The 23,611-nt window shown below is 45.9% G+C and overlaps 1 protein-coding gene across 3 annotated transcripts in view; it reads left to right on the top strand.

Moving 5' to 3' along the window:
- kcnt2b (potassium sodium-activated channel subfamily T member 2b) overlaps window positions 1–20,759 on the top strand; it is a 37,111-nt gene extending 16,352 nt beyond the window's left edge. Inside the window, exons 8-30 of one of the 3 annotated variants that reach the window (XM_030090484.1) lie at window positions 780–863; window positions 1,309–1,403; window positions 2,090–2,270; window positions 5,121–5,285; window positions 5,721–5,857; window positions 6,419–6,482; window positions 7,221–7,329; window positions 10,886–10,994; window positions 11,141–11,197; window positions 12,418–12,570; window positions 12,650–12,906; window positions 13,240–13,564; window positions 13,648–13,753; window positions 14,304–14,476; window positions 14,976–15,047; window positions 15,173–15,307; window positions 15,433–15,544; window positions 16,353–16,454; window positions 16,549–16,632; window positions 16,729–16,857; window positions 18,313–18,658; window positions 20,480–20,564; window positions 20,635–20,759. In XM_030090484.1, coding sequence (XP_029946344.1) covers window positions 780–863; window positions 1,309–1,403; window positions 2,090–2,270; window positions 5,121–5,285; window positions 5,721–5,857; window positions 6,419–6,482; window positions 7,221–7,329; window positions 10,886–10,994; window positions 11,141–11,197; window positions 12,418–12,570; window positions 12,650–12,906; window positions 13,240–13,564; window positions 13,648–13,753; window positions 14,304–14,476; window positions 14,976–15,047; window positions 15,173–15,307; window positions 15,433–15,544; window positions 16,353–16,454; window positions 16,549–16,632; window positions 16,729–16,857; window positions 18,313–18,658; window positions 20,480–20,564; window positions 20,635–20,752 — 3,198 coding nt within the window. In that variant the 3' untranslated portion in view covers window positions 20,753–20,759. Of the gene's footprint in view, window positions 1–779; window positions 864–1,308; window positions 1,404–2,089; window positions 2,271–5,120; window positions 5,286–5,720; window positions 5,858–6,418; window positions 6,483–7,220; window positions 7,330–10,880; window positions 10,995–11,140; window positions 11,198–12,417; window positions 12,571–12,649; window positions 12,907–13,239; window positions 13,565–13,647; window positions 13,754–14,303; window positions 14,477–14,975; window positions 15,048–15,172; window positions 15,308–15,432; window positions 15,545–16,352; window positions 16,455–16,548; window positions 16,633–16,728; window positions 16,858–18,312; window positions 18,659–20,479; window positions 20,565–20,634 lie in introns of all 3 variants that reach the window. The other 2 variants (XM_030090486.1, XM_030090485.1) reach the window with 2 other exon arrangements.
- Window positions 20,760–23,611: the final 2,852 nt, after the last annotated feature.

Here is a 23,611-nt window from a genome sequence, read left to right on the forward strand (position 1 = left end):
GGCTTACGAGGCTCAGCGCTCGCTTTGCAGCGACCAGAACTCAATGCAACTTAGTCCAAATTGAAACCCGTGCTTGTTGTAGGAACGGATCAGTGTTTGTTCATGTCTTTTCATAATACTTTCTTTTTTTTTCTCACCAAAGCAAATCTTCCTTTTCCCTGAGTGTTAATTCATTAAACAAAGGCGCTTGAAACACAACGCTATAGAGACAACAAATAACATCTTTAACATATTCACTCCAGACAAAAGTAAAACTGCAGCCATGAAATACAAGATTATTAATTAGTCCTCTTAGCTGTCCTCAGTTGATTTATACATGTATTGAGAAGCTGAGGCTCTTTTCAGGATTATTTATTTAAATGAAACTCTGCTATCTTCAAAAAAAAAAAAGGAAGTGATGATTGAAGATGATAATAAGATCAAAACTGCCTGATTCCTGGATTTGTTGAATGTCTTCTTGGAGTGAATAGAAATGAACTGTTTTGATTACTCATTTTATTTACCAATGAAAATTAGACCTTATTCCAAACATTTAAATTTGACATGAATTGAAATAAATATTGGAAAAATATTTGCCTGATTCATTATTGAAAATCCGAGGAATCACTTGCTGCGATACCTGTCGGTACAGCAGCACGGTGTGAATCTCCCACCGCCGTATGTCTCGCACCGTCCCTTTGCTTGCCAGATCGCTCATGACTGTGGAACATATGAAAAAAAACGGTGATGAGACGACGAGACAGCGAGCCAAGCCGACTAAAGCTTCTTCTCCCCGACAGGTGATTCTGCCCTCCTTCAGAAATCTCTTCATTCCTGTATTTCTCAACTGCTGGCTGGCCAAACACGCCTTGGAGAACATGATAGTAAGTGAATCACTCTTCGCCGATCCAGTCTATTTTTTTTTTTTTTTTCCCTCTCTGTTGCGTTCATTTCAACATCTCCGTTGTGTTATTTTGTTGGCATGCAACTGCCCCTCTCTGTCTCCCATTTCAGCTCACCAGCTTTATCTTAAACACTCCGCTGTGAAGGTAAATCAGTGAGGAACTATTTAAACACACGACTTGCTCTAAAGGCTTTCAACACTTCCTGCCTCCATCTGTCCAATGAAATCCTACGAGGCTGCTTCACACTTTTTATTAGCCTGCGTCTCCTGCTGATTTCAGTAATCCCAATACTTTGGCACTTTTGTCAATTTTTACCAGAGCTTTTTTTTTTTTTTTTTCTGTAAATCAGCCACACTGCCTTGTAGATTTCAAGCAGCAAGATGCTTTCTGTCATTTCAACTCTGATTTATCCGTCTCCCTGCAGAATGATCTCCACCGGGCGATCCAGCGGACGCACTCCGCCATGTTCAACCAGGTGGTGATTCTCATCAGCACGCTGGTCTGTCTCATGTTTACATGGTGGGTATATCGCCAGCCGCCGCCGACACAAGGGGTGCAACAAGTGAAAACACGAGAGGCTTTAAATGGAGTCTGTATGGGAAGTGAAAGGTGTCGCCGCGCACGGGGAAAAGGTGAAAAGAGAGAGGGTGGGGGGTGAAATCGACACGCGTCGGTGTGATACGTGAGGAGGAAGAATGAGATAGGAGAATCAGACGTGCAGCTCCCGGAGAGAAAGACAGAAAGCAAGGGAGGTAATTGGTAACTGTGAGAGTGAGAGGGCTCTGAAATGACAACTGGCAATTGCTTCGGTGCAGTGGAGGATGTGTCAGCTTGCCGCGTGTTTGGCGTGTAAGCCTCAAACTAATCCAGGAGATCCTTCACACGGCATGAATTAAGCCCTCTGACCATTTGAGGGGCTGACATTTGCTCATTACTCATGTATTTTCCGAAGATTATAGTAATTGCGGCCTGCAAACACACACCTATACGCGGGAATACGCGGCGTCCAACGAGGTCGCTGGAGCGTACATCCACCTCCCGCCTCCGCACGCACAGAGTCACACGTATAAGCACAGGCGAGAAAAAAGAAGCGTTCCCTATAGGTAATGGTCCCAGTGGGCAGCTGCTTCACCCAGCATGCAACGCCGCGCTTTCAGTGATGCTCACTTCCTTCTCATACTTCCACCGCTGTGTGTCTCCTCCAGCATCTGCGGGATCCAGCACCTGGAGCGAGCGGGCAACAACCTGACCCTGTTCGACTCGCTGTACTTCTGCGTGGTCACCTTCTCCACCGTGGGCTTCGGAGACGTCACCCCTCAGATCTGGCCCTCGCAGCTCCTGGTGGTCATCATGATCTTCGTGGCGCTCATTGTGCTTCCCATTCAGGTGAGGAAAGAAAAATAATTTAACCTCCAGTACTAGTTACAGAAGCAAATGCGAGGTTGCAGTTCAGTCGGACATCACTTTAAAGCTTCACCTTTTTTTCATATTTTATTTTTCAAATTTGCCGAGCAGAACACAGGACTCGAGCGAGCTGTCCGCCAGTTCAGTTTACACGGAGATGAAAAAACCCCGAGCACAGATGTGCCTTTAAAGTGATTGGAGAAATGGTGTGAAACATTCCTCCGCTTAACAGATGGGACGGCTTTGCTACCTGCAAAAGCCAATTTGTTTTCTATGCTTGTGAACACAGCTAAGTTTTCTCCCTTAACATGAATAATTCCTGCGTTTTCCCCCCGTCACACAACAATGTGATGACTCACTGCATCCCACGTAGATATACAACACTATTTTTATTCAGGCAGCGGCAGGAGTGTCTTCCAAACTCGCTCAATTCCCCAAATCCCCCTCCTGTCATTTAGCGGCTCCACAGAGGGAACCTCATGACAGAGAACTACAACAACCTTTTCTTTTTCACACACTATTTGTACAGAGACCACAAAACTCATCACAAACATCAATTCCACTGCATTCCAATTGTTCTTTCTTTCATTACCAAAAAAAAAAAAAAAATCTTTTTATTCCAGAGGTTGACACAAAGCTTGTTTGTCTCCTGTAAGAATTGGAGATGCTAATAAAAAGTGTATCTCTGCATATCAGCAGCTTCGGGAAGCTTCTCTCATGAAGACGGAGAAAAAAAAAAACAATAAAATCTAACATGAAGTTGCTGAACTGGCATGAATCCTCTCATAAACCGAAAGCTTTTTGTTCATCACTGACATTGTAACCATGTCATGCTCTTCTCTCCCTCTCCCCGTCTTTCATCCATAAATACCCCTTGACATTTAGAAACCCCCCCCCCCCCCCCCCCCCCCCCTTTGCCCCACCTCCTACCCCCTACTCTTCATGTGTGTGTGTGTGTGTGTGTGTGTTGGTCTGCCATGGCCAGTCCACCGGCTGCACAGCCGGGTCTGAAAACACATCAGGGTTCAGCCGCTGTCTTTTTACTGCCCCTGCTGGTTTTACCCAACACAACACAGGAAATGTACCCCTTCACGAGTCATTATATGCAATTTGGAGCCTTAAAAGGATATTGATTTGAAAATAAGATAAAAAGCCAGTCATCGCGGCCATTTCTGCTGTTTACTGCTTGGTCTCAGCAGCTATAAGACTTCTCCCATCAGCACATCCCCAGATTTTACGATGGAGGCTTAATTGTTATAAAACCCAGTTAGTGTCGCCAGAACAAGGAGCTCCTCATAAATAACGTTTGGACGAAACATTGATGATGTATCTCCTCATAATGATGTTTCAGAAGTAATCCATATATTCATTTATCGTCCATATCACTTTTATCCATTTTAAACCGCTTTCCACTTGACTAATGTCACTTTTGATGAAAAAACAAAAACGGGTGTAAACGTTTTAGATTGTCACAATATTGCAAATCAAATAATAGCGTGGATGCATCTGTGCTGGTAAAGTTTTATGCCACAGTGTAGAACAGTACAATGAAGGTGTGTGTTTGAAAGAGCCATTAAAGAGAAATATGAAGTGAGAATAGAGGGACAGTGACGACCTTTTCTTTGACACGTCCACTTTTCATCTCCTCTCTGAAACATCCATGGGGATTTTATAAATTTATGAAAAGATCCTTTTCTCACCATTTTTTAAAAGACTATATTTTAAACTGACCGGCACGTTGCGCAGAAGACTGCAGTACTTTTGCTTGTGTGTAAAGCAGCATCGCTCAATATAAGTGTTAAAGTTCAACTTTTCAGGGAAACTGCAGAAAAATTTACAAATTAAAGCATATTTGTTGTTGTTTAACTAGTATCTCCCAAAGCTGGCCCTCAAAACGCCGACCAACAGGGAGCTTTAATTTCCTGCTCCGCCGTGCTGAAAGCTGCTCATGAGGCGACTGGAAAGCAGCATTGGCGTGGTCAGGCACTGGAGCCCGCCCATGGGGGCCGCTGGCCGGCGTCGCACGGCGGGGCAGGATGCACCCGGGTCGTGTCTTCCCACAAAAATCTAATTTCTGCAGGGGAAAATTCATTTCCAGAGAAAATCAGCATACTAATACAACATGTTCATTGAATTGGGATTGATTTGGCCGAGGTGCAGTAACTCGCCGCTGCCTGAAAGCAGCAGAGCTTCATTATGACAGAAAGAGGGCTCAATAAATAAGCTCATCGGATGTTTGGTATTGATTGATGAGCGTTAGAGGAGGGCTGGAGAGTGCAGATTTATCAGAAAGGTCTCCGTTTTTAGCCCGTCTTGAGATCAGACTGTATGAGATTTAGGTAATTGCATTTCCCTGACTTACACAAAGTGAAATGATGTTGCATCATGATGGGTCTTGCTGGATGAGGAAGAAAAAAAAAATACAGAAAAAAAAGGTACAAAAGGATTTTTTTTTTTTTTTTTTTTTGCTGGATATATTGAAGTTACAGATAGAAAAAGAAATATCTACCATCCTCTCATCGTGTTTTACAGCCACCTTCCCAAACCAAGGACATTTGAAAAAAATCTAAAACAAATCAGTGAAGTCTTGTTGAAACCTGCTATTATTTTCATTACCTCCCTTCTCTTAATCTCCACCATCACTTCCCCTTCGGCCGCCATCGGGAATTAAATCTCCGCTCGTCTTAATTCTCCCACTCTCCCTAATCAAACTGAAACACTACGCAGCGTTGTCTTCTTTTTCACACGACCCCTGGCCCCCCTCCCCGGCACGGCGGCCGGCTTAATCCACTTTCCACCTGTTGACCGTGACGGATGTCTTCCTCGGTGCAGTTCGAGCAGCTGGCCTTCCTGTGGATGGAGCGGCAGAAGTCCGGGGGGAACTACAGCCGCTACAGGGCGCAGACGGAGAAGCACGTGGTGCTGTGCGTCAGCTGTCTCAAGATCGACCTCCTCATGGACTTCCTCAACGAGTTCTTCGCCCACCCCAGGCTGCAGGTCTCTCCGAGTGGTTTTAAGTTGGAAAGGGGAGTTTTGTGTGGGGGGGGCGGGTCTTGTGTGAGTTTGTCAGAAATATTCTCCAGAAGGCCGAGCAGCTGGGGTTAAAGCTGCAGATTTTTTTTCTGCAATGGCAAGGATCAAATGCTGACTTATGCGTGTTTAGGCAATTGCGTGTGTTTGTTTGAGGATGTATCCATGTGAGAATATTTTGACAGTTTCCTTTGGGATTTCTTTGAATTCACCACCACTTGCTTGCCATATATATTTAGAGCGATCGTCTCATTTGGTTGTCGGTTGTTTCAGTAACAGTTCTCCTCTGAGAGCATGCCAGCTTATGACAGTACCGTACAGTGCTATTCTGGCTAAACACACTTCCTTCAGAAGGCATCGCGCTGTTGTGACTGTGTTTGACGTGTACCTGTGACTGTGTAGGACTACTACGTGGTGATCCTGTGCCCTGCAGAGATGGATGTCCAGGTCAGGAGGGTCCTTCATGTCCCCCTGTGGGCCCAGAGGGTCATCTACCTGCAGGGGTCAGCCCTCAAAGACCAAGACCTGATGAGGGCCAAGTAAGTCATTATGAACATCGATCAGGATTGATTACGATCCCAGAACTGACCCCTGAAGCAACGTCGCGTTTGTCTGAACATCAACCTTGCATTAGATGTCTCCGGAGAGCACAATTAATCCCCGAAGCGCCTGCAGCCCTGAAGCCACAGCTGTAATTCCGGTTTGCGTCACATTGCTTACAGTCTTGCCCTCCGGTGTCGGATAATACAGACACGGCACCTTCGGCGAGCTTCGCACAGAAAGAAAAGGAGCAAAAGCTTGTTTGTTTTAATCCACCGTCTCCTCGCCTCCCACTATCTCATCTTTAAACGGCGTGGGCTTGAAAGACACATTGGTACATTTGTTGCTCTATTGTGTTCTATTATTTCTTTCCTCTTTTATTCCTCTCGCTCAAAAAAAACGTGACAAGACCCTCCTTCCTGTGTCTCATGGGTTCCCCGATTCTTCCTCTCTTCCTTCCCCCTCCTCCCTCTCCCTCTCTCTCTCTCTCTCTCTCCCTCTCTCTCTCCCTCTCTCTCTCCCTCGCTCCCATGGCTACATGCTCTACTAACTGCCTGAAGGATGGACGATGCTGAGGCCTGCTTTATCCTCAGTAACCGGTTTGAAGTGGACCGCATCGCCGCCGTACGTTCTCCTCAGCTTCTCTCCACACTGCAAACCACCCGCACCACTGTTAGACTCAATTACAGCCCAGAGCTTTTCCTTTATATGTGATTAATTCATTGGATCTTAGTTAAGAAGCTTTACTTCTTTAATTTTTATTTTAACCATCATACTTCCTGGTTCCAGCTCAATCTGCTGCCTGAATGTATGCATGTGTTGCTTTATTAAAACCGAATGAAAAAAGAAACTACCATGACAATAAATACAAAGTTTGGATTTTTTTTTTTTTTTCATCAAAAATATTCCCAAACTGACTTTACGCTCCTCGGCTGTTTTTTTTTTGTGCTTAGTTTCGATCAGTAAATGTCAGTATATAGTCTTTTATGCACTGTCAAAGCAGAGTCTCTGATCCCCTCTCCTTGTTTTTTTTTCCCTTGGTGATTTATCTACACCTGTCTCAGGGCCGGTCTCTCTCACTACGTTCTCAAGGCTGTTTTTTTTTGTCTCAGCCTGTCGTGAGACGTCGCCTGCATTGTTCCGAAATGTCGCAAGAGCCATTAAACTGCACGGCGCAATCAGAGACTTCAAGAGATTATCATCAAGGAGATGCAGTCTGATGCTGCTAATGATGGGTTCCTGCCTCTCTTTTCTTCACGGTGCCTCACATTTTGTGCATCTCTCGCTCCCTCCCTCTCTCTTTTTTTTTTTTTTTTTTTGCTCACTGTCTCTCGCTCCACTCGCGGTCTCCAATTTTCTCAGGATCATCAGACAATCCTCCGAGCCTGGGCGGTGAAAGACTTCGCGCCGAACTGCCCCCTGTACGTCCAGATCCTCAAGCCCGAGAACAAGTTCCACGTCAAATTCGCAGGTGGGCAGCGAGTGTGAAGTCAAACATGGCGGCAGCCATTTGAAGTGTCAGTGCAGAAGAGTTTGGACAGAAATTCCGGCATTTGATCACATTTGAAAGCAATGATTCATACTAAAAATGTACACTTGTCAAACGGGATCAGAGCGGTCCAATTTGACCCGGTCCAGTGCTTTCGCGCAGTTTGCGACTGTTGTCATCAATCAAAGCAGCGTGAAAGATGTGTGATCATGTTTGCATTTCATTTGGCTGCTGTAGCGTTACATTAAGCCCACGCCAGGATCCGAGCCGCCATGTCTGCACTATATTGCCTTTTTTCCTTTCCTTACCTGAGCTCGCCTGTCTGATTTGTGAGCCTGAAACGTGTCTTTTCTCATGGCGGGCCCCGTGCTGAAGCAGAGCCCTCTGTCTTTCCCCGCTCTGGAGAAGCGCTGGACAAGATTGGCTCGGCTTGGCTGTAAGCCTTTGGAGGTTTTCTGTGAGCTTTTACATTGAGGTTTTTTTTTTTTTTTTTTAGAGTGTCCCTCCTTGTTCTGCTCAACAGAAGATGCCAGTCAATCAAGTCTGAGTGAGAAAAGAAGACCCAAACTCTCTCTCTCTCTCTCTCTCTCTCTCTCTCTCGCTCTCTCTCTCTCGCTCTCTCTCACACGTCTCTCTGCCTACAGCCTTGAAGAACATCAAACTCAATTCTAGCTCGCCGCCCTCATCTCAGCTGTCTCTATCAATGATTAACGTTTTACTTTGCTAGCTTGGCAAAGAAAATCCCCTTTCTTTTGATGAGCTCCGCCATCACGCTAACACTGGGAGATGAGCCCCCCCCCCCCCCCCCCCCCCACCCCGCAGGCAGTCCTCCTGCAGACCGCGCCGCTTAAACGCCGCGCCGCCGCGGCCGCACCGTGCCCTTTGTTTTCAGAAAAGCAGGAATTGTTGAAAAAAACAAAAAAAAACCAGAATAAAAGCTCCATCTGTTAGCGCGTCCTGTTTTCTGTACAAGTTTGCGATCTGCTTTGCAGCATCGTTCAGCCCTGAGTGATATAAATATTGCTCCATTTGAAACATCCAGCACTCCTCCTCAGCAACAGCTTTCGCTAAATACTTTGCAGGACTGAAGTGACGGCTAAAGTACCCTTTTAAAAGCAAGCGAACAAAGCAAGTTCATTATAAACTGGGTCTATTGTCCAGTAATCCTGAATTCACAAAAGACTCGGCGAGAAAAAAAAAAAAAAACCCCATCGTGGGTAATACTCTAAGTACAGATGTCATTATTTTGACACCACTTGGAATATACTTGCAAATCGACGCGTGGGAGGCTTTAATGAACAAGAGACACAAGATTTGATTTGATCCACAAAAATAGCTTAATCACCGCTCAGCTTTCATTAGAGGTGATCTGCTGGTGTGACGTGCGGCTTGACAGGAAACCTTGAAGCGTGTGAGCAACCTGGATGTGAATACGACCCGTGCGTCCAGGGATTAATGCGTCATTGTATGTTTTGAAAAGAAAAAAAAATAGTCGCCCTCCAGAGCTCAGCTCATTGTGTCAGAGCCGTGTCGATAGAATCTCAAACACAGATTGCTGATTTAATTATGTCAGACGGTTGACCTCCTGCAATAGCGGGCAAACGACCACATTTGCAATATAAATATTCACACTCACATGATCCCATCTTCAGTACCTTTCAGAAAACACCGTGCAGCATGAAGAGACAATCGAAACACTCCTTTCTGGACAAGAATAACAGAAGACAAAGCGTGTGTGTGTGTGTGTGTGTGTGTGTGTGTGTGTGTGGAGGTCAGTAATTGGTTTCTCTCCTGATCTGGGTTCAGGCTCTTGAACGATGGAGGGTTGGGCGGAGGGCGGCGGTGAAGGATAAGCAGAGAGGACGATGGGAAACAAAGGGATCGCAGCAGTGAAGAGAAGTGTGAGGAGGAGGACGCTGGGAATCGAATATTGGAATTTAAAAAAATTAAAAAAAACTCAGTTTGATGAGTGACAACTACGACCCTCCTTTGGGAGGCGGGTGTGGAAGGTGTGTGTGAGAACAATCACAATGCTGTTGCTCTGCAGAAACGACTGCAGTGTTTTTATCATTTCCGCTGCAGGTTATCGAGGCCCGTTGCCCGACGAAAGCTTCCACTTTGATATAACTTCACAGGCTGAATAGCAAGAGGCTGGAGTGTGTGTGTGTGTGTGTTTTGGTGTGAGTTGCATCATGATGTGCTCCTCAGAGCCAAAAGAACATTGGTACTTCAAGCAGCACATTCCCAATCAGCGGTTTTAATTGTCAGGCTTGCATTTTTTTAAAAGGCTTGGCCTTTTTGTTCAGCAGCTCTTGATGTTTGTCACCGATCTTTTCTGAGCACACACTGTTCTTTCACAAGAGAGCTCAGCGTTGCCGCTAAACGAGAGTGAGCCCAAATATGTCGGTGCGCGCATCGCCGAAGAAAAAGCAATCAAGAATGATACACAGCGGGAGAAAAGGATGCTCTCCGGGTTTGATCCTCTGATTGGCTTACTGTAAACATTCATCGCTCAGACCGTGTGTGGCAACAGGTAAATTGAGAGGGGGACGAGTTTGGTTTGCATTTAAATGCAGAGGCGTGCAGAGTGTTGAATGCTGTGAGGGAAACGTGGCTCAAAAGGGCCACGGCGTAATCACTGACATGCTGCTACATCCTCGCATCTCGCATCTTGTGCGAGCCTATAAAATTGATCCCATCTGTGTAAACAAGGAATGCAAGAGGCGACGGGCGCCTGCCTGATACAGTTGTGTTCAGCAAAACGCCAAGCGACATTTAGACCTTTTCCAACAGGAGATAGTGACATTTGATTGAGGGCCCGCCCGAGTCTTTGTGTGTCAAGAATGGAGCGCTTAGTTAGGGAAATGCACGACACAGTTTGTTTGTTTGTTTGTTTGCAGGACCGCTGCTGAGCGCACGACAGCAGCAGCTTCCACTGAGAATATTTATTCAGTACAGAGTCCCAGTCTGACCGTCCACACTGCGGATTATCCAGTACAAATGGCAGATTCATTACTCAAAGCCGCGTCGCTTGTTCGGTTTGGCATTGTCTTCATGAGGACTGAGCTCATCATGAAAAATGTCCTTAATTAAATCAATTATTCAGAATATCACCAGTTAACAAAAAAAATTAGCAATTTTGATGATTACGGCAAAATTGCTAATCAACTACTAATAGCAGCTTTTCAGATTTCCGTATTATATCATTGTTTACTGATGAAAAAACATCTGAAGCATCATCTGAAGCGCATCAGTGTAGTGGTATCCAAGTATATTTTGGGTTCCGGTGCCTTTCTGTACATGTCCTCCTCGTGTGTGTGTGTGTGTGTGTGTGTGTGTGTGTGTGTGTGTGTGTCTGGGACCTTTGCGGATTGACCCAGAGACAAGCTTAATGAGTGTTTGGCTCCACGCCCATCGATGTCAGTAACGCCGAGACTGATCTGACGGCGCATCACGCTTCATGAAGACTGATGCAGGTGCTCCTCCAGTGATTTCACTGTCTTTGTGCGTCTGGTCTGGTCTCTGCGTGTGTCTGCAGATCACGTGGTGTGTGAGGAGGAGTTCAAATATGCCATGCTGGCTTTAAACTGCGTGTGTCCTGGAACCTCAACTCTCATCACTCTATTGATCCACTCCTCCAGAGGACAGTAAGCTCCCCCGCCTCCTTCCTTTCGCTCGATTTCACCGTCCGTCCACGCCGTGGTCTCGCAGTCTTGACAGTGATATTTCCAGCAGAACCCAGTTTCCTCTTTCGTCCTCACTGTCGCTCATCTTGTCTCTTTGTTTTTCTCAGAACGGCTCCACAGGAGGCCTTCAAACAGCGTGTAGGAGCCTTTCAAGCCCTCAACAGGTGGGACGTCTTTTTTATCCGGGTTCACCCTCAGTCACCGTCCACAGTTTGAACAGCGTGCAGTGTAGATTTTTTTTTAAATGCTACACTTTGCTGGCTTTCCCAGGCTGCGGGATGTTGTGTAGGTTTGAGGTATGTGAAATTAAATACCAAGAAAAAAAAAGTCACAGTGTTTTTATATGAGAAAATGTACGGCGTGTTCAGTTTGTTTTTAATCACCAGTGAAATGCGCCTATAAGCAGCATCTGAATGTTATCTGAGCAGATTGTTTGGAGAGATTTTTCACAGGTACAATAACACTTGAGCATTTTTTTTTGTATTGTAAAGTAATAAAAACTATGCTTAACAATTATGTTTACAACTCTCCAACACACATGATTTTTTACTACAACCCGATTCCAAAAAGGTTGAGACGCTGTGTAAAAGTGTAAATAAAAATGGAAAGAAGTGATTTACAATTCGTACAATTTGTCCACATTTACAGTAATCAAAACATGTCCAATATGGCAAATGTTAAAAATGAAATATTTTACCATTTTTTTGCATCTCCAAAAAAGTTGGGATAGAGCCGCGTTCGTGTTTCCTTCTGGCTTTGAGAGAAGACCGTCGCCCCGTCTCCCACCTGATGCGAGTCAACATCCTGTCAATGCGACAACAACTAAATGACTCGACCGGTGAACGTTGATAGGTTCAACATTCAGGAGCGGCGTGTTTCATAAGTACGCTTCTATATCTATATCTGGACTCGAAGCCATTTGGTTCATTGGCTGTGACAGTTTTACATCAGTGCGTCTCGTCCTCCTCCTCCTCCTCCTCCCCTACCTCGCACTTAGTTCCTGTAAACAGCGAATTTGCTATAACACTTGTTTATATAATGCCGTCCTTGTCGCCGGCCACCCACACTCACACTGCCCCCACACCCCTGCTTCCTGTTGTCACCTCTTGAGCCTTCGTATCTTTAAGCCATATCCTCCTGTTGTCCTCTTAACTGTGCGAACGTCTACATATGGGGCCTGTTGTTGAGGGAGGCCGGGTGTCCTTGCCGACTTCTCGTTGCCGATTCAGGTATTGATGAGCGGCTCCGGCAGAGATGGGAGTTTTTTTATTTCTGCGGCCTTGATGGAAAATCTTCTGAAGTGGCGCTGAGCTCCATCCTTCTTGTAGCGTGTTTCAAAGGTCGCTATTCGCCCCGTTTGACCTATCGGTCCTCTTCTTCTCAGGGAGGGAGGAGCGTGCTCGGCGGACCAGTGGCATCGAACATACCGGCGCTGCTCGGCCAACGAGGTGCATCACATCCGCCTGGAGGAGAGTAAATTCTTCGGGGAGTACCAGGGGAAGAGTTTCACATTTGCCTCCTTTCACGCTCACAAAAAGTAAGTCGTACAATCCAGAAGTTAAAGATACGCGGTGAAAGGTTTCCTTAGTTGCTGACTCTGTTCCGCGTGGCTTCAGGTACGGAGTGTGTCTGATCGGCGTGCGCCGGCTGGACACCACCAACATCCTGCTGAACCCGGGGCCGTGCCACATCATGGGAGCCTCCGACACCTGCTTCTACATCAACATCTCCAAAGAGGAGAACTCTGCGTTCGTCCGGGGCCAGAGGGAGTCGTCGACTTGGGGCGGCGCGGGGGGAAACACCAGGGGGGTTCACCAGACCATCTACCACGGACTCACCCGGCTGCCAGTGCACAGCATCATCGCCAGCATGGGTCAGTCGGATGGACGCGGCGTAAAGGCTGCCTAACATTTACACAATGACCTTCTGCCTGCAGCCTCTGTGTGAGCGAGCGGCTCGGCCACAGCTGTCGTGATTATGCAGTTTTCCAGCCGAGAGAATAAAGAACACTCGCAGCTTTGCAGGAGAATTAACATTTATCTGATTACCAGACAAGATACGAGTGCTAGTCGTTACAGACTGACCCTGAACGCCACACGTCGCGCTTTCACAAACACACCATCTAGTGGACAAAGTCTCTTGATCTACCTTTCTGATTTTCTCTGTATTTAAAGCGACTGGATCGTCTTGCGTGTGTGGTTTTCAGGCACGGTGGCCATCGACCTGCAGGACTCCAGTGACAGCAGCCCAGAAGGTCAGGACCCGGGGAGCACCGGGCTCGGCAGCGGGCGGGGCAGCAGAAGCAGCTCCAGGACGGAGGTGGGGGGCGCGAACACTCTGGCTCTCCCGGCCATGGGAGACTCAGCCGAGGAGCGGCGGCACAGCATCGCCCCCGTGCTGGAGCTGGTGGACGGCGTCAATAACCCGACCTTTGACCTCCTGGGGGATCAGTCGGAGGACGAGGGGGGAGAGGAGGGCAAAGAGGACAGCGACAAAGATGAGAGCGCTCACTGGTGGGGTCGGCACTGCGAGTGAGTACAGGGCTGAAACGGCTGATTTATAGATGCGACTTTAAAAGAGTGAGTTGACATGTGGGTGTGGGCTTCTGCTGCAGATGGGTGAAGGGGTATCCGCTCAACTCGCCGTACATCGGCAGCTCTCCCGCTCTGTGCCACCTCCTGCAAGAGAAGATGCCTTTCTGCTGCCTGCGCATGGACAAGGTGTGACGAGTGCCAGAATTCAATTTCCTTATACAGCGTTCTGCAATCATACATATAGATGGAACTGTTTTTTAAAAAAAAAAAACAATATCTGGTTTAAGAAAATGAAATCATCAGCGAGAAGCAGAAAACTACAACTTGCAGAAGACAGCAGAGCAGCTGACTCAGCACCACGAGACGCCAGCATAAACAAAACCTCCGAAATAACAGAGCATCCATGATCACGACAGCCCTGCGGAAACAGAACACACAATTTTCTCACTGGTCTGAGCTCCAGCAATCAGGATCAAACCAGATTCCGTCCGGCATGCAGTGTTTTGGTGGTGTTGGTTTTGTGGCGACTCAGCAGCAGTTTGTAAGCTGCGGTCCTGATGGAACAGATCAACTTTGCACCATCTGTTGTCGCCACTGTTACATTAATGCGAAATCTTTAGTTTTTAGCTGTTCCCTGCGACCGTCGGAACGATGACCCACCGTTTTTGCTTCGCAAGTTAACATTGATCATCCTCATTGATTTTTCTTTTTCTGCTTTTCTTTTTTCTTCCTCAAGGTTTGTCATCACATCCCTTTTGAGGACGCCCGCTCCTACGGCTTTAAAAACAAATTGATCATCGTGTCAGCGGAGAGCGCGGGCAACGGCCTGTACAACTTCATCGTGCCGCTGAGGGCCTACTACAGACCGAGGAAGGAGCTGAAGCCCATAGTGCTGCTGCTGGAGAGCATGTGAGAACAACGGCAGTATATTTTTTCATCGCCCTGGCTGTTTTTGTGCTCCGAAACCGAAACAGATAATTTGCCGGTGTGAGAACGTCAGCCACGCTACAAATCCAGGCTGCACAGGGTAGTAAAAATGGGTTCCTCCCGAAATAGCAAGTGGAGGAGGAAACCGAGCTATTTAAGGTCACAGTAAACATGATTTGTGAAAAGCTGAATGCTCTCAGGACAATGCGCCCCACAATCCTGCGTCGTGTTTTGCGGCTGGTACACGAACGCGGTCGGCCAAATGAGAGCGGAATCCAATAAAAAGGCAATAAAATGCTGAGTCACTCAAGTGCAGTGCTGTTATTTTCAGACCCTCTCTGCAGGCAGTTTGCCGGCGCCGTGTTTCCAGCGCTGAGTGAGGGGTTTCTGTCGCCGCGGGAACGTCGGCCTCTTCATCGGTGGCAAGTAGAAATCTCCAGCGGCGGGACTCTCAAGTCTGTTTGTGTTTTGATTGGTTCAGACCTGAAGCAGATTTCCTGGAGGCAATCTGTTGGTTTCCCATGGTGTTCTACACGGTGGGCTCCATCGACAAGTAAGAAAGACGGAATCTCCGAACTGATTTCGTTATTTATTTACGATCTTTGTTAATTGATTAAAAAAAAAAAAAAGTCTTTGCTTGTCTTTGTTGTGTGTGATGGTATTCCTCCTCCTCTGCAGTCTGGACAGCTTGCTGAGGTGTGGAGTCACGTTTGCGGACACCATGGTGGTGGTGGACAAGGAGAGCTCCATGATCGCAGAGGAGGACTACATGGCCGACGCCAAGACCATCGTCAACGTCCAGACGCTGTTCAGGTCCGCTCAGACCTCGCCCATTCTGCACCATCGCATTTGAACCGTGTTTGAAGTGTTTTCCTCCCTGCAAACCTGTTTTTTGTTTTTGTGTTTTTTTTTTTCTTCCTTCCTGTGCCTTCACCCAGACTGTTTCCAGCCCTGAGCATCATCACCGAGCTCACACACCCGGCCAATATGCGCTTCATGCAGTTTAAAGTCAAAGATCATTACTCTCTAGCTCTGTCCAAGCTGGAGAAGGTAAAAGCTTCACGCCTTCACGTCTCATTTCCTTTTCACAAATTCAAGCGAGCATATAAAAAAAGATAATAAAACAAAAACCTTAGAACAATTGCGGCGGGATGTTTCACAACTCGCAAACAGTCTTCAGATCAGTATTCTCTCTAGAAGCACGTCATATGAGAGGACTGCTAATGCCGCCATGTTTTAATGAAGACTGCAGAGATATTTCCCCCCAGGCACTGTAAATATTCAAGATAATATTTATAACCGACTGTCGCCTTGTGGTTTTTGTGTTGTTTCTCATTACTGCTGCCTTTTCTAATAAGAGCTTTTACTGGTGTTTTCCGTGTCGTCGCCTCCGAGTCCCCCTTTGGCATCAATAGGCTTCATCAACAATCAGTGAATTAGTCACTGCTTGAAACCTCATCTTCAAATGAATTTCCACAGTGGAGCCATATTATCGGATTATAACTATTATTTTTGAGATCTTTAAGAGTGAAGGGAAAGGCTTTGGGAAAGACTTTTTTCTTTCTTTTTCTTTTTTCGATTCTTCAAGCGATACACACCAGAGATTTTCTGCTTTAATCGCACACAGCAAAAACATGCAAATCAGATTCAGTGGAAATTCTAATTAGGCCGTGAAAATCTACACGGGCTTGTCTGCATTTTAGTGTTATGTCACCGCCGTAGCAGTGCATGATGGGAGAAGCTTGATCTCTTTTAAAAAGATGATGGTGCTTGCAAGTTCATCTTTTTCATCTGGTCCCCTCTGGGGGTCCGTGCGATTTTAAAAAAGCAGAGTGTTTCTGTGCTTTTGTTGCTGCAGAAGGAGAGGGAAAAAGGGTCAAACCTGGTTTTTATGTTCCGGCTGCCCTTTGCTGCAGGAAAGGTGTTCAGCGTGAGCATGCTGGACACGCTCCTCTACCAGGTACTTCACTGCACCGCTTTATGTGTTTTTGCTTCATTTTTTTCCCTCAATTTCGACTTGTTTTTTGGTTTTTTGGTGTGTTTTCTTTCCCCAGTCGTTCGTGAAGGACTACATGATCTCGATCGCCAGGTTGCTGCTGGGCTTGGACTCCATGCCTGGATCAGGGTTCCTCTGTGCTGTGAGTGAGCACATCTGCTGGTGTGTGTGTGTGTGTGTGTTCGGGTTGTGGGGCGGTCAGGAGCTGACCGCCGCTCGTCTCGCTGTTTTTGTCCAGATGAAGATCACGGAGGACGACCTGTGGATCCGCACGTACGGCCGGCTCTACCAGAAGCTGTGCTCGTCCACCGGAGACATTCCCATCGGCATCTACCGCACAGAAGCCCACAAGCTCCCAGTCTCCGAGGTGGGATGCATCATCGTGTAGAGCAGCGAAGGAACCTGTTAAAAAAGAAAGAAAGAGGAATGTTACATAGGATATGTCTTTATTGAAGCAATGGATAAAATTAGAGCTGAATGCATCTTTTACAGTGAACGTCTTAAACCATGCAGGCTGAATATAACAAAGAAACACTTTGGCGTTCCTTCAGGGTTTGTTTTTTTTTTTTTGTTTTTTTCATTATTATACTGGGTGTGTTGAGGGGTCGCCTGGGTTTACAATGTTAAAAATTTGGGTCCCTCAAGAAGAAGGTTTGGAACTACTGGATCAGAGTTTATTTTTAGCAGATACATTCATATTTTGGTGTAAAGTCAGATTACAGCTTAATCTCCCAGAAGGAGTGTTTCTCTGTTAGTTCATGAAAATAAACCCTCACTTGGAAAAGTAAGTCTTGGATTGCTCCTAATAAAGTGCCCACAGCTATATTATATAGATTTTTCTAACCCTGTCGCTGAGCTGTCGGTCGTCCTGATGATTGATTGATTCATTAAATTTATCTTAACTTAGTAGAAAAAAGTGCTCTATAATCTCATTTTATTAAAAAAAAATAATAAAAAAGAGAATCATGTACCAAGATAACAGCATAAAGGTAAACTAATGTTGATACTGAGCTTACAGTCAGACATATTTCGTACTGCTGTGTTAGTTCATGATTATAAGCTGTGTATTCTTCAGCAAACAGAAGTTCAGTGACACAGTAACTCTTGAGAAACTCACTCCCTCTAATGCTAAAGCTAACAGTTTTTGGACAAAAAGGTAACAAACCTACTACCATTTTATTTATTGTAACTTTAATTAATTTCATGCTTTGCTGCTAACGGTCGGAGCATGCTGGACTTTAAATCTCTCCTCTCTCGCTAAAATCATGAAGTACAAATACATGCAATGTTAATTTTATTCCTCAGAATTAATTTACTGAAATATTCAAGTTCTTCAAACTTTCAGCACGATTTCAGACTTTTTCAGACTCACTATTTTGTTTCCAGAGCAGTGAAATACAAATGGAGTTTGTTTTCCTCTGAGATTCTGCTCCCCAACATGCTAATTCAAAGTTATGAGCGCAAGGACTGAAGTGGAGACGATCAGACCTCAGCTATGTGAGACAATAAGAGACGAGCGATGGATGAATGAAATCTGCATTTTAAACACCGTCCAGGAAGAACTGGCAGCTTTTCAAACATAAAGCGTGGATTAATTCGTAGAGGCAAGAAATCAAAGCAGGACAGTCGTGTCTGATTGTTACATTCAAAGAGTGTATCTTTCATTCATCTTCTGGTTTGGTTATGTTTGATAAGAAGGTAATAATTCTTCCTTATTTTGAGGGAAACTGAATCTGCATTAGTTGAGAAGTGTTTTAATAAAGTCGGTGCGATATCAGGTAATCACAACCACATGAGGAAATGAAAGTCCGCCGTGTCTCAGTCCCAGGTTTCCATCACAGTGGAGGACTACGAGGACACCCGGGAGCCCAGAGAGCCCCTGCTGTCTCGGACCAGCACCCACCGCAACTCCACCTCCTCGGAGCCCATCTCCACCTCCTCCCACTCCTCGGACCACCCGCTGCTGAGGAGGAAGAGCATGCAGTGGGCCCGGCGGCTGAGCAGGAAGGGGGGCCGGAGCTCCAGCGGGGCCAAGGGGGGACCGGGCAGCGCCGCCGAGAGGATCAGCCAGCAGAGGCTCACTCTGTTCAGGCGCTCCGAGCGGCAGGAGCTCAACGCTCTGGTGCGGACCAGGATGAAGCATCTGGGTCTTTCTCCAACTGGATTCAGTAAGTCTGAAACCTTCTGGTGCAAAAAGTCCAGAAAACTTCCCCAACGGTTTTGGCCCACGAGCCTTATGTTTAACACAAGAGTAAGTGTGTGTGTGTGTGTGTGACTGTCTGACTGTCTCTACTGGTGTAACCTGCCAGTTTGATCACCGTCTGCTCGGATCGGCTGCAGCATCGGAAAATGAATTGATGGGATTTCCCAAAAACTATTTTCACACTTTATAGTTTTACTGCTCTGAACATCCACAGCAAAGTGTCTCATGGGAATGTTTTAGCAATGAGCTTTCTATATGCAGCTTTAAAATTATGTTTTAAGTTGGTATTTTTGGCTTGCATGGGTTTCTTTGACCTATACTAAAAAAAGAAGCTTATTTTGATCCATCACTCTAAATTGCATGTGTGAATATGTGGGTGTGTATAATGGGAAAAAAAGTGTCTCTGTGCTGAATAGATGAGTCACCTGTTCAAGATGTACCCTGCACTTTGACCAATCTCATCTGTAATAAACCTAAACTCCACCGTTTGAATGAAGCAGATTGATGTCTGGGTTGAAAATTCATGGAAATGCAGCAGACTGTGGAAAAATCACCGTCAAAGTAGTCGTTCAGATATTTATGTTCAATTACTTTTCTTCCGGCTGGTAGAATCTGTGTGGTTTAAATTTCAAATGTTCATTCATTCATCTGGATGCTGCATCTTGATGAACACCTAACAACATGAAAACCTTTTTTTTTTCCAGTGTTCAACAAAACAAACAGCAGGAGAGGATGGGAGACGGACGGGGGAATTAAAGAGGCACAGAGGGAATGATTGTAATGCAATCAAATAAAATGCGACCAGTAAACTGAAAAAAACTATTTAGCAAAAACTTTATCGGGATGGGAGAGAATTTAGACGTTCATGAAGGTAACAATTTGAATTTCCTGCTTCCGCTGAAGTGATGCAAGCACTGAGCGACAAAGCCTGAGCTTCAATCAGTCTGAATTCAGTTTTATCCACCTAGAATGAATTACAATGAACCATTTAACAAAGAGAAACTCATTATGCTCATATTAATCAAACAAATCCTTTAGCTCATACTTTTGAGTGCACTGATGTCTTTAAGGATGAGATAAATGTACTCGGAATGTTAAAGCTTCTCCTGAAAAATGGGAAAAAAAATATTCTGTTCTGTGCCAAATTAAAATTACAAACATCAGCCAAAAAAAGACAAATCTTCTCCAACAGTGCCAACCAGGGTTTTTTTTCTTTCTTTCTCAGTTCACTCATTTGATGTTGTTCGGTGGATCGGATGGTTGAACTCTGCAGAACGAAGACATCTTGGCTATTTAAGCATTCATTCATTAAACAAACAGGAGGCTCAGATTTTCTTGGAAAAAGGAAGAAGCGTAGCTCCGACAGCCCGGAGCCTCCTCTTCATGGCGGTGCGGAGCCTGTTTTTCAACCAGCATGCTTCAGCTGGTTCAGCCAGAGCCTCCTGGAGAATCCTGAATTGTGGAGGTGGTCTCTGCGGGGACGAGTGTTCTCGTTTCGGTCTCCGGCTGTGGAGACGCAGCCAGCAGTTCAGAGAAGCTCAGAACTAAAAGTCAAGAAATGAAATGCTGTTTTCAACTGTGGTCACTTCTAACCACTGTTTGCGACGTCTGGCAGTGTGTACATTGGACTCTCGTCTTCCTGTGGCGTGACTCACTGTGACACTGCCTCTGCTGTGTGTGTGTGTGTGTGTGTGTGTGTATGTGTGCACGGATGCAGCACAGCCTGCTGTATATCCTCAGCCTGTTTTACTTCCTGCCTCACGAGCCTCTCTTCTCCCTCCGTCAGATGGGATGACAGACCAAGGTAACAGGCTGTCGTACATCCTCATCAACCCGTCTCCAGACGCCAGGCTGGAGCTGCACGACGTCGTGTGAGTACAGAATCTCCACGTGGAGCTAAAATGAGAAAGGTACCGAAATGACCGGGTTGTGTGTCCGCAGGTACCTGATCAGGCCGGACCCCCTCTCCCTGGTGCCCAATCAGGGCAGCGGCAGGAAGTGCAGCGCCGGGATCTCGGAGAGCCACAGGTTCGACACGCAGGACAGCACCCACCTGTAAGACTCTGAAAACAAACTGCTGTCGGAAGACGGAGAAGAGCAATATAGAAGAGGGGGGGGGGTTACAGCCAGATGGGACGAAAGCTCTTCTGTCTTCTCCACATTCTGTCTCCATGAACTCACAGGTGCCACGCGACACATGCACGGACCTTTTCTACCACACTGGGAATGTTTGATTTATGCACCTTCCTATATTTTCCAGGCAGAGAGCTGCGGACACAGAAGTGCATTTAATGAAAAACCTCCATGTATTTATACCTGTGTACGTGCATGTCGTGTACTGCATCTTGTAAGGCGTGCGTGTGTGTGTGTGTGTATGTGTGTGTGTGTGTGTGTGTGTGTGTGTGTGGATTCAGAGCAAGACACTGCCAGCTGTATGCGGACAGCCAAAAGGAGGGGGCGTGTCGTCGTGGTGTCCTTCTCCGTGTCGTGGGTGTGTTTCATCGCTCTTAATGTCGTATTTTGAAAGTGACACAGTGGTGTCCGCCACACCCTGGGAGGGACTGTTTTTTTTTTAAATTTTGTTTGTTTTTTCTGTTTTTTTGTTCTGAAACGTCGTGCCTGTTTCTCACACTGTTCGGTGCACACATCCATCCATTTCTCGCTCACCAGCAGCGGAGGAACCCAAAGAGGACCGGTCTCGTCTCAGTAATGGACGTAATTGGACAGCGAGCTTACATCATCCCTGCAGGGCATTCAGTCACACCGCTGCCTGGAGTTATGTCACCGTCTTCGGTTATGTGATTTCACTCTGAGCAAAGCCTGACCTGAGGTTTTATCGTTCTGCCCGACTCTCCTTCCCCTGAAAAGCTGCTCTCTGTCTCTAAACACCACCTTTGTAAAGCTTATAATGCAACGCGCCGTGTCAGAGCTGTAATTAGACAGTTCTCACTTTTGAATTATAAGCTTTACAAGCTAATATTTGCTGTATTTATTGCATACTGCTATAAATATCCACTTTAACAAGTAATTAGTTTGGTAATTTAGAGTCATTTGGCTTTGAGCCTTTTTTTCTTCTTTAAATACAGGTGAAATATGTGCCACTAAGTTCATTCTGCACAGTTTTATCTTTTCAGTTCAAATAAATGTGGGATTTTATTACGGTAAATTATTTGTTACTGTGGACATTTAAGCTGTTTGGTTATCAAGGATTTGCAAGCCTCTGTGAATCTTTCTTTTTTTTTCCTTTGCCCAAAATTCAGCATGTGCTGTTTCACGTGGAAATAGTGCAGCCCTGTGGTGGGAATGCAAACTGGCGTCACCGCCAGCGACTCTGCTGTAGCTTCAGTGCCAATATAACACATGAAAATATGTACATATTAAAGTCAGTCCATATAGCTCGTCCTTATGTTTCATTGCTGTTTTGATGCCCGTATAAGTGGGAAAAAAGATTTCACCTGTCAGATTTCTATTTTTAGCCACGTTGACTTGCAGCCGCATCATTTTCACATTTGATTGAATCACTTTGTCGTGTCAGACATTAAGCGTTTTGCACCTGTGCGCTCCTGACCTCCCGTCTTGAGTTATTTTTAATTCCATTCGTCAGTTTTGTTGCTGACTCACATCAGATGGATCTAACTCATCACCTGTAACGCTGTGTTTCCTTACCGTTCTGGAGTTTGCATGTTCTAATTCAGTACAAAACACCACTTTTATTTCGTTGTTTGGATTTATTTCTGGTAATTTTAGGCCATAAGAATGCGTGACATCTTGTCTACTTCCTCTGTTTTCTTTATTTCTTTGTTTTGCTCCTACCAGCTGGTAGTTCATTTCATTTCCACGAAGGATCTGAGCTGGAGCGTACGTGACTCGTCACACTGACCTATATGAGAACGTATTATGCTGACGACCCCACAGTGGACTGGGGCCTGACAAAAGACTGGAGGTGGAGGAAGTGGCCAGCAGGCTTATCACAGGAAACCACAGAGGCCAGCTGGAGCAGAGACCAGCCTGCAGCAGGGAGCCCTGAACTGAGGTTGATCATAACATGACAACACAGTCATATTAATATGGCGCTTTGCTTTAAAATAAAACAAAGTCCAGGCAACATTTGAAAAGATTTGGAAATAACTTTCAAAGTAAATGACAGAAAGGCAAATAAGTTAACATCAGACTGTAAATTAACTGAGCAAACACACCCTGCACACTTGATGGATCCTACTGGCACATATTTTTTAGCTATGACCTCCAGAATGAAGAGGGGAGACAACAGATTACAGCTAAATTAATGACCTGCGTTCATAAAGTGATGTATGAACGTACAGAGAAACTTGGTGCGTTCAATCACTCTGAAGTCGTTGTTTGGTTGTGTGAAGGCTCCAGGGTGACCCCGGCCTGCCTGAAATATAAAGTCTGATCAGACAGGAAAGTTTGGAGGCTGAACTGGAAGCTGAAGCCGCCGATATGTTGATAAGGCTGCAGTGGGATGTTTTTCAGCTTTTGAATTAAGAAACGTGAACACTTAGAATGATCCATCCTCAATGTTAAACCTCAACCCTCTATTGACCGCCGAGACCGGCGGCTTCCTCCCCCTCCCCGCCAGACGCCGGTGACCTTTGTAGGATAAATGAGTGCAGGCAGCAGGAGAGCCCTCCGTCAAGGGACAGGGGGTCTCACGATGAACCACGCAGGCCTCTCGGCACCCTGCCGGACATGCAGAATACCATCAGCACCAATGTCACGCACCCCGGGAACATTAAAGCGAGGGAGGAGGAGGAGGATTCAGAGTCACGTCTGAAGCTCACAGAACCTTTGCTGATTTTCCACCTTTAGTAAAAGAACCAGAGATCAGTGACAATGCAGAGAAATATCATCCACGTCTGTCCCTGTCTCCTCCTTTTTCCTGCCTTTCTCCTCTTCA

Source organism: Salarias fasciatus, chromosome 4 (genome assembly GCF_902148845.1).
Source record: "Salarias fasciatus chromosome 4, fSalaFa1.1, whole genome shotgun sequence".
In the NCBI taxonomy this organism is placed as follows: Eukaryota; Metazoa; Chordata; class Actinopteri; order Blenniiformes; family Blenniidae; genus Salarias; species Salarias fasciatus.